Source organism: Aphelocoma coerulescens, unplaced genomic scaffold (genome assembly GCF_041296385.1).
Source record: "Aphelocoma coerulescens isolate FSJ_1873_10779 unplaced genomic scaffold, UR_Acoe_1.0 HiC_scaffold_255, whole genome shotgun sequence".
Lineage (NCBI taxonomy): Eukaryota > Metazoa > Chordata > Aves > Passeriformes > Corvidae > Aphelocoma > Aphelocoma coerulescens.
Window position 1 is genome coordinate 22,818 of NW_027183599.1, and position 16,249 is coordinate 39,066.

Genomic DNA, 16,249 nt, shown 5'->3' on the forward strand with positions numbered 1-16,249 from the left:
CAGAGGAAATGGGCCTCTTTTACCCAGGACTGGGGTTAATATACCCCTGGCCAGGCCCGCCTCTCGTTCCCACAATGCCCGGGAAAAGGGAGGAGGCAATTTTACCATCAGGGATAAAAGCACTGGGAGGAGTTGTAGCTGTTTGGCTGCTCTGACTTAAATTCCAGGGGAGTAAGGGGCTCTGTAGGTGCCTTCTTTTTTTACTACAGCCACACCTGCCAAAAGAGTAGATAACAGGTAAGAGAAGAAGCTTCTTGTCTCAGCAGCATAGGCAGGTGAGTTGGGTAATTCCTTGTTAACATGTGTAATTGTTCATTAGTCATTCCTGGGTAGTATGCTGTAGGCAACTAAGTAGGCAAGAGAAGAATAGTAGTAGTATAAATGGTGTAGCTCCTGCTGGGGCTTCTAGTTAGGGCCATAAGTGTCATGAATAAGAACAAGAAAAGTAATGGACTCTTGGGCAGCATTAGGTTATATATGTACTGGGCTCGCTCCCTTGTGAGAGATTTGATGCCAGGGCATGGGTAGAAGTGTGGATTTAAACCCTTAAAATGCTGAAAAAGGGGAGTTTGCTTCAACTGAACCCCTTAAAATGAGGGAATAGGAGATGTTTGCCTTTACTAATGCTATTGTAACTAATGGGTTCTCCCTTCGGAATCACCTGAAATACTGCAGCCTTTGGTACTTCTTTACCTCTCTATCCTGCCCTTCAATCCTGTTGCAAACGCGGGGAAAACCCAAAACTCTGGGTTTTTTCCCCCCCTTTCCTTTTCATTTTGCCTCCTCTTTTCCTGCAGGTTTTGGACTATCCAGGCTTGCATGTGGATTAGACACCTTGGAAGCTCAGCTCCAGGTGGGGTTGCAGCAGTGTTGGAAGCACCAGGGATTCCCCCGAGGTTTGGTGTGAGGAGCTGCAGCTTGGGAGGGGCTGGGATTTTGTGCAGTCTCTCACAGACTTAGAAAATAGCAAGAAAATCCTTCCTAGCAGCATTTCTCTATCTACAGAGTCCTGAGAGCAGGTTGGTACGGCCAGTGCTGGGACTCCGAAACAGTGACTAAATCCTGTTTTCAGGGCTTGAGGAAGAGAGCCAGTCCTGTGTGTTTGGGCTCACAAAGAGAAACTGAAGTGCTGCATTTTGCTGGACCTGAATTAAAGCACAAGGGCTGTGTTTTGATGCTCAAAGCGGGCTTTTCGGGCTAGGGCGAGTCTGTGTCCCTGAGCTCCGAGTCCTGCCTTAGGCACAGCCCGAAGCCGGGCTCCCCGGCCTCACGCAGAGCTCGGGAGCAGCGACTCAGCGCCGCGTCCGGGGCTGGCGGCAGAGCCCGGGGCCGCGTCGTGGGGCCCAAGGCGGGCTCCGGGAGGGGCTCAGGGCTGAGCGGAGCCCGGCCCGGCGCGTCGGGCCCGGCTCGGGATCCCGGGGCTGCCCGGGCGCTGGCACAGCCCCGGCTCCCCGCGGAGAGCCGGCCGGAGCAGGAGCGGCAGCGCCGGGCTCGGCCCCAGCGCCCGTCCCGGAGCGGCTCCTCCCGGTCCCGATGCCAGCCCCAATCCCGCCGGGGAAGAGGCGGCGCCGCCCGGGACCCGCAGCGGCCGCCGGCAGGACCCGGAGCCCCGGTCCCGGGAGCGGCCCCGGTGCGCGGGGCGGGTCCGGCCCGGGAGAGAGGGGCGGGGCCCCGAGCGATGGAGCCGCCCCCGTGCCGGGCAGGGCGGGCCCCGGGGCCGGGCGGGGCCGGGGCTCTGGGGCGGTCCCGGGCCCGGCTCAGGTGCGTGGGGCCGAGGTGTTTGAAGCCCCGGAATTCGCCCCCTGCCGCCATTTGCTCCCTTAGAGCCTGGGGAGGTTGCGGCCGGGCCGGCCTCCCCGGGCGTGGCCCAGGTGAGGCCCCCGCTCCCCCTCTTTCTCCTGCCCTTATACTCCTCCTTCCCTCCCTTCTTGCATGCTCACACCCAGTCCTCCCCGGTGGCCACAGCTCCTGGGGGTCCCTTATGGCTTCACACCCCTCCCTGGGTGTCCCCTCTGTGTCCCCCACGGCTGGTCTGGGCTGACCCCCCTGTCCCGCAGGATCCAGCCCGGGATGCTGCGCGGTGCTGAGCACTGAGGGGCACCATGGGGTGCGCGGCGTGGCCCCCCAGCCGTGGCCCCCCGCGTGGCGCCGGAGCCCCCTCGGTCGGTGCTGAGCGCTCCTTGATGGAATTGCAGTGAATGGAACAGAAGCCCAGCACCCTGGACCCGCTGTTGGAGCCAGAGGACACCCGGTGAGCTCCCACCCCAGCACGGGGACATGCGGCGGACACGTGTGGCACCACGCCTGGCGTGTCCCAGCACATCCCTGTGTGGCCCATACCTGGCTGTGCCCTCTGTGTCCGAATGCCGTGTGTGTCCCCAAGTGTCTCCATGTCCCAGTGCCCACTGTGTCTCTTGCGTCGTCGTGCCCAGTGTGCCTTCATGCATCCCTGCGTGGTCACGTATGTGTCCGTGCCCTGGGTACCCCCTGTGTCCCCATGTGTCCCTGTGTGGTTGTGTATATGTCCATGCCTCGTGTGTCCCTGTGTCCTGGGTGCCCTTTTTGTTCCTGTGCCCATGTCCCCGTCCACCCCATGTGTCCCCACTCATGTTCCGAACCTGGGTGTCCCCATGTCCTGTACATCCCCGTACCCCAGGTGTCCCCCAGCCCCGCTGTACCCCACATGTCCGCAAGTGTCCCTATGTCACGTTCTGGGTATCCCCACACGTGCCCATGTCCTGCGTGTCCCCCTGCCCCCCACATGTCACCGGCTAGGTCCATCCCCTGGTGTCCCTGTGTCCCCACGCCCACATGCCCCCACTCGTGCCCCGCCATGGTGTCCCCCCACTCGTGCCTCTCCCAGCCGCCCCCTCCCCTCACCCTCCACCCCCCCCCGGGACTATTTCGGGCCCCCGGTGGGGGGTGGCGGCCCGGGGTCCCCTTGGGCTGGAGCGGCCCCGGGGGATGCGGGGTCCCCGGGGCTCCCCCCCCGCAGGTGCCGATCCCCGCGGCCCCGGGCCCCCCCCGCGGGGACGGGCGCGCGCGGACCCCCGCCGCCCGCCATTGGCTGAGCCCCGATGACGTCACTTCTCCGCTCAGCCAAAAGGACATTTTGTCTTTGACTGGGAAGGAGCCCCTCCCCCACCCTTTTCCTTCCCTTCCCTTCCCTTCCCTTCCCTTCCCTTCCCTTCCCTTCCCCCGCTCGGTCCCAGCCCCCCCAGGGCGGTGTCGTGTCCCGGAGGGGGGGGGTCCCGACAGGGGTGTTCTGGGTGGGGGGGGTCCCCAGGGCCCTCTCCTACCCCCCCCATCCCGCACCCCCGGGCTGGACCCCACCTGTGACATCGCTGCACTGGGACCCCCGGGTGGGGGCTGCCCATTTCCCAGCAGAGAAGGGGGTTCGAGGGGGGTTTTGGGGGAGCTGTTGGAAGTTTGGGGGGGTGCAGCGGGAATCCGTGGGCACCCTCTCAGCCTGTCACCCCCCTCCCGTAGGTGGCTGGATGGGAAGCGCAAAAGAAAGAGCAGCCAATGTTTGGTGAAGAGCAGCATGTCAGGTACGGGGACCCACGGCACCCCCCGAACCCCCCCGGGCACCCCATGGCCCTGCTGGGCACCCCCGGGTCCCCCGAGTACCTCATGTGCTCGCCGGGTTCTGCAGGCACTCCGTGTGAGCATTGTAGGGGCCTCGAGTCCTTACCAGGGACCCCGGATACCCTTCGTGTTCCTTGTGGACATCTTGGGGTCCCCAAGTCTCTTCAGGCAAGTCAGGGTGCCACGGACACCCCATGTCCCTGGCAGGCACCCTGGGGGCCCCAAGTCCTTGCCAGGGTCCCCTGGCCACCCCATGTATGACCTGGGTCCCCCAAAGTCAATGGACATCCCTTGTCCCCCATGGTCACCCCAAGATTCCTGTGTCCATGCAGGTACCCCAGGGTCCCACGGACGCCTCATGTCTCGACCGGGTCCCCTGGAGTCCCACGGACACCCCTTATCCCCTGTGAGCACCCCAGGAACGCCAGGGTCCCGTGGACACCCCATGTCCCTGGCAGACACCCCAAGGTCCCCATGTCCCCCAGGCACCCCAGAGTCCCATGGATACCCCACTCCCATGTCCCCCCCTGCACCCCACATCCCTGCAGGGTCTGCTGGGGTCCCAGTCCCCCACATCCCCCTCGGCGCCTCGTGGGTCGGGGTGCCGCCATTGGGGCGGCAGCGCCCTGGGGTGGGCGATAAGGGGGGCCCTGCGGGCACTGCCCCCCGCCCTGCCCCATTCCCGGCGGGGAGCAGCCGGTGCCGGCGGGACCCGATGGGGGGCCAGGGGGGAACCCAAGCGTCCAGCTCCCGCCCATCCCCTGCACCCGCCCCGCTCCCGGAGGGAGGGAGCACCCAGGGACCCCCGCATCCGGCACCTGCAGAGCGCCAGAGTGGGCTCGAGGGGTGCCCACGCCTGGGTTTGTGGGATCCCGGGTGGGTGCGGCGGTCCTGGGGTGCTGGGGACACTCCCCTGAGTTACAGGTGCTCCATGCAGGGGGGACCCAGGCATCCGGTCCCTTTCCCATCCCTCTCACCCTTCGGGGATCCCCAATTCCAGCCCCCCCAAAACACAAGGGTGGGCTCCCGGGAGGGACATGAGGGGCCCAGGGTGCTGGGGACCGCCCCATGCATCATGGGCAATCTGTGCCTCAGTTTCCCTGAGCAGTCGGTGGTGGGGAGGCTGGGGGGACTCTGGTGGGGGGCTGGTTCCTGGCCTGCCAGGCGGGGGGACCACGGACAATGACAGGGACAGTGGGTCTCTGTGTGCCAGGGGGACAGGGACCCCCCCCGCTGCCGGTTCCCGGCCAGATAATGGGATAATGGGGGCTTTATTGGCGTGGGGGGCTCAGGCACCCCCCCCCACACCCCCAGTGTTAACCCTTCCCGTGCCAGGGCAGGGGTAGTGGTGGGGCAGACAGTGGGTGCAGACAGAGGGGAAACTGAGGCACAGGGAGGGGAGGGCTTACTGGGGGTCCCTGGCATGGGGTGTGTGGGGTGTCCCTGATGTGAGGCATGCAAGGGGGTCCCTGACTCAGGATTCCTGGAGGATCCCTGATGTGGGGTGTGTGGGAAGGTCCCTGCTACAGGGTGTTCAGGGGTCCTTGACTTGGGGTGCCCTGAGGGTCCCTGTCATGGGAATCCCTGTCATGGAGCACCCCATGAGTCCCCGCTGCGGGGGTCCCTGCTCTGGGGTGCCCTGGGGGTCCCTGACCTGGGGGTCCCCGCAGGGTACATCCCTAGTTACCTGGACAAAGATGAACAGTGCGTGGTGTGCGGGGACAAGGCCGCCAGCTACCACTACCGCTGCATCGCCTGTGAGGGCTGCAAGGTGACTTGGGGCAGGGGGCTAGGGGGGCTCAGCAGTGCTCACTGGGTCACTCCCCCATGCCCTCCCCAGGGATTTTTCCGTCGGACCATCCAGAAGAACCTGCACCCCACCTACTCCTGTGTCATCGACAAGATCACCCGCAACCAGTGCCAGCTCTGCTGCTTCAAGAAGTGCATCTCCGTGGGCATGGCCATGGACTGTGAGTTGGGGGGCGTGGGGGGGCTCGGCTGGGGGGCAGGTTGGGGTCCCGACACCCTGGGGCACATTGGGGTACCCGGAGTAGCTGCAGGACTGGGCTGGTATGTGATGCAGCAGTGGGGTAGAATGCATGAATGGGGGGTCCTAGCTGACTGGGGGGCATCCCAGATGATAGTGGGGGGCTTTTGGGAGGTGGGTTGGGGTCCTGGTGCTATGGGGCAATTTGGGATGCCCAGAGCAGCCACAGGAGGAGGCTGGGGGGGGTCACCATGGGGTGCTATGCTGCAGCTGTGGGATGCATGGATGGGGGGTCCTGGCTGATGTGGGGGGATCCTGGCTGATGCTGGGGGTCCGGCAGTGGTGCTGGATGACTCGAAGCAGGTAGCCAAGCGGAAGCTGATCGAGGAGAACCGGGAGTGGCAGCAGAAGGAGGAGATGATCAAGTCCCTGCAGCATCGCCCCAGCGCCGAGGAGTGGGAGCTGATCCGCCTTGTGACAGAAGCCCACCGCAGCACCAATGCCCAGGGCAGCCACTGGAAGCAGAAGCGGAAATTCCTGGTGAGGGGATGCAGTGGAGGGACTCTGTCACCATCTCGGTCCCCCACCCTGGCCCCCAGCCCTAGCCAGGATCTGCTGAGCACTCACACACTCAGCACACACATGGTGGCAGTGCCAGGGTTTGGGATGTCACCGGTGTCCTTGGGCAGTCGAGGGGGGTTGGGACATTGCCCAGTGTCCTTGAGCTGGTCACCCCTAAAGGGTTCAGGGGTGAGCAGTGACCAAAGGGGACAGCTGTGCCCGCGGGTGGCCCTGGCCCTGCCATTGGCCCTGTCACTGGCCCTGTCACGCAGCTTCCTCTTCTGGCTGCTGCACTGGCCCTGCCACGAGTGTTCCCCGGTGACATGGAGGCCCCAGAGGGGGGGCAGGGTCACATCACACCCCCCGGGGTGTCTCAGGGAGGGGGGACAGGGTCACACTGCACCCCCTGCCACTGTCCACCGTGGGGGTCCCAGAGTGGGACACGGTCACACTGCACCCCCAAACCCCACTGTCCATTACGGGGGACACAGTCACACCACACCCCCCCAATGACCCATCTGCTGTGGGGGTCCCAGGGGTGACACGGCCACACCACGTTCCCCAATGCCACCGTGGCAAGTCCCTCTCTGCCTTCAACCTGGATGACACCGAGGTGGCCCTGCTCCAGGCTGTGCTGCTCATGTCCTCAGGTGTGCGTGCACACCAGTAGTGGGGGAATGGGGTGGGTAGCCCATGCCAGAGGAATCAGGGTTGGGTGTTGGGTGGGCACCCCAATGCCCAGAGTTCTCACTGTCCTGGGGAGGTGTTGGGTGGGCGCCCTGATGCCAGAGATCCCCAGCAGCTTCAGGGGGAATTGGGAGGGCACCCCATGCCCAGAGGCTGTGCACGGGGATTGTTGTGTTGGCACCCCCTTGCCCACAACCCCCAGCACGTGGAAGTGCACTGGGTGTGCACCCTAATGCCCAGAGTCCTGACTGTCTTGGGGGTGTGTTGGGTGGGCACCCTGATGCCAGAGCCTCACAACATCTTCAGGGTGTGTTGGGTGGGAAACCGTGCCCCCCCTGGATTTTGGGGGGGTTTGGAGTGGGCACCCCAATTCCCAGAGCTTCAGGCAGCTGTGCCAGGCTGGGAGGGGTCCCAGGAGCATGAGGTGGGCACCCCAATCCCTGGTACCCAGGAGCACAGGTCCCCTTGGTGCCCTGGGGCCCCCTGCCAGGCTGACGTGGGTCTGTGGGGTGGGCACCCCAACACCCAGGGGGTGCATGGGACACTCAGCCCTGTGGGAGGGAGAATCCCTGCAGGTATGGGATTGGGAGAGGGACTCTTCCATGGGCAATGAGTGCCAGGACAAGGAGAGGTTTAAACTGAAAAGGGGAGATTGTGATGGGGTATTGGGAAGAAATTCCTCCCTGTGAGGGTGCTGAGGCCCTGGCACAGGCTGCCCAGAGAAGCTGTGGCTGCTCCATCCCTGGAAGTGTCCAAGGCCAGGTTGGACAGGGCTTGGAGCACCCTGGAATAGTGGAAGGTGTCCCCGCCATGGCAGGGGGGTGGAACTGAGTGAGCTTTAAGGTCCCTTCCCACCCAAACCATTCCATGATTCCACAATCCCCTGATGATTCCCTGATTCCCGCAGACCTGACGGGGCTGATCTGTGTCGAGAAGATTGAGAAGTGCCAGGAGATGTATCTGCTGGCCTTTGAGCACTATATCAACTACCGCAAACACAACATTCCCCGCTTCTGGCCCAAGCTGCTGATGAAGGTGATGGATCTGCGGGGGGGTAGGAAAGCAGAGACCCCCCCAGTTTCTTTCTCTCTCCCCCACACTCTCCCTTTCTCTCCCAGCCTCCCTCCTACCCTCTCCCCAGTGCCTCCCACCCTCTCTCCCAGCTCCCCTGTGCATCCCCGATCCCCCCAGCCCTCCTTTCTCCCTGCTCCCCAACCCGACTCCCCTCTCTTCCCCCTCTCCCCCTCATCTGTCCATCATCCTTTCCCCCCCTCGTTCTCCCCTGTTATCCATAGGAAGGAAAGCCCGGTGCCCCAGTGTGTCAGGTGCAGAGGATGAGCTGTCCAGGTGCCGGGGGCGGGCGGGGCTCTCCCGGCGCGGGGCCGCCCCCGGGCACCGAGTGCCGCCGGTGCCGTGGGTCGCGTGGCTTCTCCGGTCCCCTCGCACCGTGGAACGGCGCCAGCCCGGAGCGAGTCCCGGTAATGGGCGCTGGGGAACACGTGTGGCTTGAATGGAAAAAAACCCAACCCCGACCTCCCAGGCTTTTTGCCTCGGGGCTTTGTTGCTATTGCCTGAGCCACGCCTTTAAATACCGACGAGGGCGCCTGCTGGAAGCGGTGTTCCGTGGTTTTTGTACTCTCTATTTGTGGTGTTCATTTTTATCTGGATGCACAGTTGGGCTTTTTGGGCAGAAGGTGCCCCTCAAACCACAAGGCTCGTTTCAACCTTGTATTCTATTGTTTGGACGATCCAGGGTGGGTGAGGACTTTGTCTTGTTACCGTACTAGGGAATGGAATGCAGGAGGTTCTTACAATTTTGGTATTGAAGTTGGAGTGTTGAAGGATATCGGTCTGATGGTAGTCTTAACCTATGAGCTACAGGCATTTGTAAAAAAACTTCAGCCTTTCCTTCCAGCAGCCCTATACATCTAAAAGCACGTGCATTTCTTAACAAGTCTCTGTGTCATAGTGACTTTAAAAATTAAAACACGTGTGTTCTGCCTTACCTAGGACTGGGGCTTTTTTCTACAAGTTCAGTTTGAGCAGATGTTCTTGTCTGTGCTTTTAACGTGAATGGCCTTGATTTTGCAGCAAAGTCAGTGAGATGGCACCTGAATGCAAGGGTTTGGGTTTGTGAAGCTTTGCAGAATGATGGCCTATATTTATATTTCTTTCAGAAACTCTCCGTATGCTGCACACAAACCTAATTTAGAGAGTTTTACTGAGACAGCAGATTCAAGCCCTCATTGTTAGGGGACGTCTGTAATGCCATTGTCTGCTTGACATTAATTCTTCCAGCTGTGCATCTATGTATTGTAATTGCCCTGACTTTTTTGGTCACAGTTTGTTTTCTGCAGTGCCCTCGTGCCTGCGCAGCACTCGCGATGCTGCCGTTGAACCTGGGCTGTGTGACAGATGGGGCTGTCCTGTATCAGAAAGTTACGGGAATGTATGTAGACGTCAGATGGAATGCTGGTCTCTCTGCTCACCCTTGGCTCTGTAATTTCGTCATCCAGCCATGGAGGACCTGTGCAGCCATAACTGGCCAAGGTAGTGGGGGAGCACAAGCTGCAGCTCTGCAGGAGATAAGGGACCTCTTGCCCACAGCAGAAACAGCAAGTAAGTGCAATTCTCAGAACTCTTTACTGCGCCCTTAACTGCAGTATTTCCCTGCTCTATAATCTGGCCAAAGTTAGGTAGGTTTTAATAGGGATAGACACATTTCTACCACAAAGGTCACCTCTCTGCCAGATTTCAAAATTTCCCTTCTGAAGCTAGAGATCCTCATGTAAAAGGTTGCCTGAATTTATGTAACATGTGCCAAGCAGTCTATTTTTCCTTTAATAATATTCCTGGAAATAGTGGAACTGTTTTGGCTAAAGCAGATGCTGAACTGTTCAGAATGAAATTCTCAGAGCTAAAATCTGGCCAAGTAGAGTAACGTGCCATTTTGTTAACACTGGGGAAGGCTGAGCTCCATGGCAGCAGGGAGGGGAGGTGGCACTGCTGGTCGGCAAACCAAGGAAAGCAACAAGCACTGCTTTTAGGAAACTGCCAGCTTGAAGCCAGTGAGGAACATCCTTGGGCTCCTGCACTCTGTGTTTTTATGTTCACCTTAAATAACGAACAGAGAAACCCAGAGGCACCAGCGCTACTTCCAGTTACCTTGAACTGCTTAAACACGTAGTTTAAATCACCCAGGCTCCGTTCTCCCCACCTGTATTGCTTCTGGGCTTAAGGCTGGATGTATCTATGGAATCTATAGTTATGTATTGGAGTTTGGCCTGAAGTAATTTGTGTTGCCGACTTGGTACTCTTTCCCCGCCCTGGAAGTCCATCTGCAGAACCCCTCTGTGCCAGACAAGAGAGTCCCCCATAGATGTTTCACTATACAGTTATATCTTTTGGTCAAAGCCTTACAGGGCTATGATGTGAATGAGGACAAAGCTCTGTTTTTCTTCTTTGCTCTCTGCCCTGTCTTCTTTCTCTGTATTTTAGGACCCAAGTAACAGGGCCATAAAGCTCCTGTTCTGCTTCCTGGTTGTGTCACCGAAACTGCAGGAAAAACAAAAAAGCCTCCAGCAACATTTTTAATGTTAGAGAGTCAAGGCACTACTTTATTCTCTGGCCAGGATGTAGCACAGAAATCATCTCATCCACACATAGCCCGGGTGTGCCGAGAGAATCATTCCATGACACATGACCTTTACTAGAATTTTCAGATCTTTTTTACAGTCAAAACTCATAGAAACGAATTGGATCAGTGTTCATTGGTCTCAAGTTGTGTAGTTCCTAGTATCTGGTCTCCTATTAGATCTGTGTTTCTTCGCTTCTGATGTTAATTAGATCTTCAGGGGTAGATGTTCTTAGATGGCCGCTGACATCTGTTCTGGTGATGTTCCCTCAATGGCTTTATCTTATTGGGGCTACTCCTAGTCTTTTGAAATGCTAAACCCATCAGGCCTCACCTAGAGAAACAATGCCCTGGAAAGAAGCTTCAGTTCCCTTTCCCTGAGGCAAAGATGAGCAAACCTGGCCAAAGTCATATATAAAAAATTTTTAAACTGGTATGTTTTCCAACAGTTGTATATAATGCTTTATTACATAAATGGGCTGGGAAAAGCTCTGGTACCCCTTACCAAGTTGGCTTTGTCTCAGACAATGCTGTTATTTTGGGGCTAGACATGAAGCTCCTGTCTCTGGAATTGAAAATGAATATAGGAATGACTGAACAAACAAACCTGGTACACTCTTAAAAAATTGTGTGCCCATTGACCTCAGCACCCCAAGCTGGATTCCCATGCTCTTTCCAAATTCTTGCCGTTCAAGTCCTTTCCATGCGCTCACTTGCTACTCAAACTTTTTTTTTGTTTTGTTTTAAATGATACTGGTACCAGAGCACGGGCACAGCACTTCTATGAGCTGCACAGCACTTCTATGAGCACTTCTATGAGCTGTGAATATCTCTTTTTATGGATACAGTGTGTGCATGCTGTGGCTTTGGGCACAGGGTATGTCAGTGCTAGTGCAAGGCTAATAACAGCCTCTAAAGATAATTTGAGAAGTTGCTTACCTTTCCCCAGGGAACAGGACATGTCTTTGTATTTCCACCTTCAGATACACAACCCACTTGTGGGCTTGACTGCATAGCAAATAGAGTGTGAGAGTCATCCTTGTTTATATGGATTTTTTTTTCCCCCTCTCTCCTTTATGTTTTGCTTTGCCCTCTCGTTTGCTTTCTGCCTGTTTTCTCTGAGGCTAGTGATTTCTTGGCAAGTTATTGTTCATGATCAAAGAAAGGTAGTGGGCAAGCAGCAACTGCTGTCTTAGGTAGCCCAAGCTGATCCTGCCGCTGCTTCGGCAGGAGAAAGCAGCTGTTTGAGAAGAGCACAGCTGTCCTGGGCTTTGTGCACACACGGGCTGCTCAGAGCAGCCCCTTGACCCCATGCTGGCTCTGTGACCTCTGCCACTCTGACTGGTAACAGTGATGGCAGTTTGTGTTGAGGCTTTGTTCTCTGCTCCACAGAGAGAAACATTAAAGTGCAGAGTAACTAAGTGGCTTTTCAAAGGCTACAGAATGAATCAGTGAATGAATAACAACCCCCAGCGGCTCCAGGCCCCCTTCTCTCTGCAGAACAATGCCTTTCTCCCTGTGTGAAGATGTGCACGTAGGATAGGTTGCATACAGAATTATGTATTTCAAAAGAAATTTGAATATTAATATTTATATTGTAGTGATGCCACTGTCCTCTAGGCTCTGTAAATAGCAGCACCACAACAATGTGAATTATTCCTTTTATGCAAAACCCTGGCCAGTGAAATAGCTTGCCAATACAAAATAAAATTGCTGCACAAAAGTTTGACAGCTACATTCATTATATATGTCAATCAAAGGATCCTAAAAGCTTTATTGTCCCTGTACAGAGTCTGAACAATCTGCTAGCCCAATATGCCGCAAAGCTATTTTCTCTCTACTCCTTTCATTTAAAAAATAGCCACCAATAACTTTTGACAAACAGTCTGAGAAAACTGCATGAGCAGCAAGGAAATCTTAGATTTTCTTGGCTATCTGTGGGCTGGAGCCTTCCACTCACTGGGCTCTTTCAGATGTCACAGTAGATGAGATCTGGTCAGAAACACGGAGCCCTAAAATTACTCTACAAAACCCAGGCTGGCTGGGGTCGTGGGGAGGGCATGGGGAGGTAGGGAGGAGAACTTAATGCTGAATATAAATGAATTAAATAATTTTTGGTTAAGGCTTTTTGTTGCTTTCCCAGGTATGGGACATTCAAGCTCCTCTGTCCCAGGTCTCCCCCAGGTTAGGCTGGACCTGTCTTGATGAGCTCTTGCTCTCATCAGACCACCCTACAGCTTGGGAGTGTGAGGCCATGTGTATTTCAGCTGGATTCCCTTTTTCCATCGCGCTCGGTCCTGCGAAGCCCAGCTGTCACTTATGGCTCGAGGTGTTGTAAGCGGGGCAGGGGTCGGGCGGGAGCGGGGCTGTGTCCCGGGAGGCGGGTCTGGCGGCCGGTGCTCCCGCACGGGCGGTGGGGCCCAGGCCGGGCCCTGCCGGGAGCGAGGGCCCGGCAGCCGCAGCGCTGCGAGCCCAGCGCGGCCCCGCGAGGGAGCAGCCGGCGCGCCCCGCTCCTGCCCGGCCCTCACGCAGGCCGCCGGAGCCTCCCCGGGAGGGACGGACCCCACACCTTCGCTCGGCCCTGGGGAGGCCACATCTGGAGTGCTGTGTGCAGTTCTGGGCTCCTCAGGACAGGCGAGACATGGAGCCTCTGGAGAGGGTCCAGCTTAGAGTAACAAAGATGATTAAGGTGAATCTCATGTATGAGGAAAGGCTGAGGGTGCTGTCCCTGGTCAGCCTCAAGAAGAGACGCCAGAGAGGGGAACCTCATCAAAGTCTATCAGTATCTGAAGGGAGAGTGCCAAGAGGATGGAGCCAGGCTCTGGTTGGGTTTTGCCCAACAATAGTACAAAAGGCAGCGGGCAGAAACTGATGTACATGAGCAAGAACTTTACTGTGTGGATGACCAAGCACTGGAACAGATTGCCTAGAGAAGTTGTGGAGTCTCCCTCTTTGGAGGTTTTCAGAAGGTATCTGGACACAATCCTCAACAACCTGCTTTGGGGGACCCTTGCATGTCTGGGAGCTAGGTGACCTCCAGTGGTCCCTTTCCAATCTTTAACCATTCTGTGAAAGTGTGACATTGTAATCTTGTGCCATGACAGACCAGACTAAATCTGATTTAGGAGGGTGTCATAACTTTGATGTCTTTGTTCTGGGCTGTAGCTTAAATTGTTTCACAATTCAAAATATCTTGGAGGTTGGTTGTTTCCTGTAAGCCCTCAGCTTGCTTCTTAGCATGTGCTGGTGCATGGCTTTGCTCTCAGCCCCTGGTCATGGGCAGTGCAGCAGCAGTACCTCAGGAGGTTACTTCCTGCATGCATATCTGCCTCTGCCTTTCTGACAGCTGCTTTTGGGAGGAGATGCTGCTCCTGGCCTGTGCTAAAGGGCTGACCTAAAAGTGTAAAGAATAGCCTTGCTCTTGTGTTTGGGAGCGAAGCATGGGGGTGCTCTGTGAGGATGCGTGCAGAGGAGATACTGCAGCAGGACTGCTGATCGTGACAACTAGTGCTTCTACTGAAAAAGCCTGGTGAAGAAACTGGTAAAATGGAAACTTTTAAAGAATTGAGGTGTTAATTCATGTGCTGAGAAAGCTGTGCTGCCCACTTACCATCCCAAAAACTGTGTAACATTTCCCTGAGGTGCACTGCTTGCTGCTGCATCATTGCTATGTCTTTGATCACAGGCAAAATTACCATGCTTTTGTAATCAGTAGACTCCACAAGTAGTTTCAAGATACATGGGAGTATATGGGAGTAAAAAGACATAGACTGACACTTCTCACAGTGTTGAAGTTTACATGGTGTGGTGTGTTCTCTCCCCATGCAGCATTGCCCTCCTGTACAGAGCCCTTTTATTCATGTTTTAAATAATTACCACTGTTGTGGCAATGGCATAGAAGTTGTTTCAGTGCAATTTGTGGCGAGCACCAAATATTGTGCAACAGAATGTCTGTTACCTGTGACAACAGCTACCTTTCATAACTACCTTTGATTTCAGGTTTGCAAGACTGGACTAAGCTGAATGTAGGTGGTGCTGACAGGATGCAAAAAGGCTTTCTGTAAGCAGAGTGGGCTGTGCTTTTCTCGCTAGTCCACCTCTGGCCAAGGACGTACTTTGTAGTGTGTGGGTGCAATGGTAAGGACACTGCAAATACTTTTGCTCCTGTGGTAAGGCTAGGAGCTTGGTGTTGTACGTGGAAAAAAAGCCTTCACAAGTCTGAAGCTTCTGCTGTGAGCATCACTGCTTCATCTTGTTATTCTGGCCCTAAAGGAAACCCTCCTGAAGGAATGCTGTAGCCAGCCCCTCTGTTTCTGTGAACAGGAGGTAGCGGTGGCTTCCCAGGGGGGATAAACCAGTCTTTGGTGCTTGCCTGTCTCACTTCTCTGCCTTGTGGGAAAGCGTTATGAATCCCTCTGTTTGGGTGATTGCTCACGCTTCTGCACCCTCAGACTTCATCTGTAAACTTTTAGCAGAAATTATGCACTGATGCTGGGATGGTTCTTGCCAGCTAGGAACTGTTTTCCAGTGTCACTCACTTGTAGTTGGCATGGGGAACTGCTGTGGCATTTTCTCGATGTTTAATGTGACCTAATTGTGTACTTCCACTGTCTGGGAGGATCAGCTCTTCTGGTGTGACAGCTGCCATAAAATCAGCGGTGCGTCTCCGGCATTTGCAGCTGGGTGCAAGGCACAAGTTCCTTGATTTTGCTGCATCAGCCCGGTGAAACCTTGCGGGGCTGTGTGTGCAGCCAACTGCCTTTTGTTACGCCTGGTAACAGCTTGGCAATATTAAAAAAATGTAACCTCCAGCTGTTTAATTGGCTCTAGGGAAATAAAAAGGCTTCCTAATAATCTTCATATTTACTTGGCACGTTTGGTTTGAAAGCAGATGGGTTGATTTACGAGATAAATGACAAAGCAAGAGGAGAAAAAGTGTGTCAGTGGCTTTACCATTAGAGAGGAAGGCATTTCTGATATGTGGTTAATCACGATTAACCTTTCTAGGTTTTGGTTTTTTTTACAAGTCAGCTTCTTGGACCTTCTGCCCGCCAGCTTGCTCAGCCAACTGATTCCCTCAGTGCCCATTGTCACCTCTCCCTATGACCTACAGGTAGGGGAAGGTGCAGAGCTGTAATGAAGGAGAGGGGCTGAGGTGGCCATTCCTTCTCAGTTGTGCCTTCTTTGCCCACTCCAGACTTGTGCAAGAGCCTCCCCCTTGCAGCACTCACCCCCTCCCCGTGGCCAGACCAGTAAATCCCTATGTCCTTTTGGATGGGCTGGGAATGCTCCTTCCTGAGGCACTGCTGCTTGAGGCACTGGCACTGAGCAGAGGAGGTTCTCCAAGCAGGCTGGTGCTGAGGCTGTGCCCTCCCTGCCAGAACCATGCACCCCTCTGCCCTGGCAGGCAGCTGGCAAGTTGTGAAATATGGTTCAGCACTTTTTTTTTAATATTAACTTGTGCAGCTGTCTTGGAAAGGATTAGAAATCAGTTCTGGAAAAGACTATGGTAGATTTTAGTGAAGAATTCTGCTGTGTCTTTAATTATTTATAAGCATCAGGATATAAGGACACCATGTTAACCCTTCAGCAGTGAGAAAGATTACAAATAATCTAATCAATGACATATGCAAATTTACAGATTGAGTAGGTTTAGTTGCAAGTTCTGAGACTTAGAAGTGAGGAAATACCAGAAATAAGGTTTCTGCTTATTATTTTGTATGTCAGCGTGTTTGGTGAGGCAACTGGATTAGATGAACACTGTATGACCCTTTCGACTGAAAGACACCATT

General features: G+C 55.7%; 1 protein-coding gene across 12 annotated transcripts; it reads left to right on the forward strand.

The window, feature by feature from the left end:
- Nucleotides 1-133: 133 nt before the first annotated feature.
- LOC138101368 (thyroid hormone receptor alpha-like) lies at nucleotides 134-15,919 on the forward strand. 12 transcript variants are annotated; one of them, XM_068999161.1, is made up of 7 exons: nucleotides 134-237; nucleotides 2,058-2,251; nucleotides 3,490-3,551; nucleotides 5,259-5,558; nucleotides 5,939-6,115; nucleotides 7,731-7,858; nucleotides 8,119-9,160. In XM_068999161.1, the coding sequence occupies exons 2-7, from the start codon at nucleotides 2,199-2,201 to the stop codon at nucleotides 8,608-8,610; spliced, it is 1,212 nt and encodes a 403-aa protein (XP_068855262.1). In that variant the 5' UTR covers nucleotides 134-237; nucleotides 2,058-2,198; the 3' UTR covers nucleotides 8,611-9,160. The 12 variants fall into 12 exon arrangements, 11 of the variants coding, with proteins under 11 accessions (XP_068855262.1, XP_068855267.1, XP_068855264.1 ...); XM_068999166.1 differs by lacking the exons at nucleotides 134-237; nucleotides 8,119-9,160 and adding exons at nucleotides 9,340-9,442; nucleotides 10,322-15,919 and having other exon boundaries at nucleotides 1,694-2,251; XM_068999163.1 differs by lacking the exon at nucleotides 134-237 and having other exon boundaries at nucleotides 1,694-2,251; nucleotides 5,259-5,359; nucleotides 5,429-5,558.
- The last annotated feature ends 330 nt before the right edge of the window (nucleotides 15,920-16,249 follow it).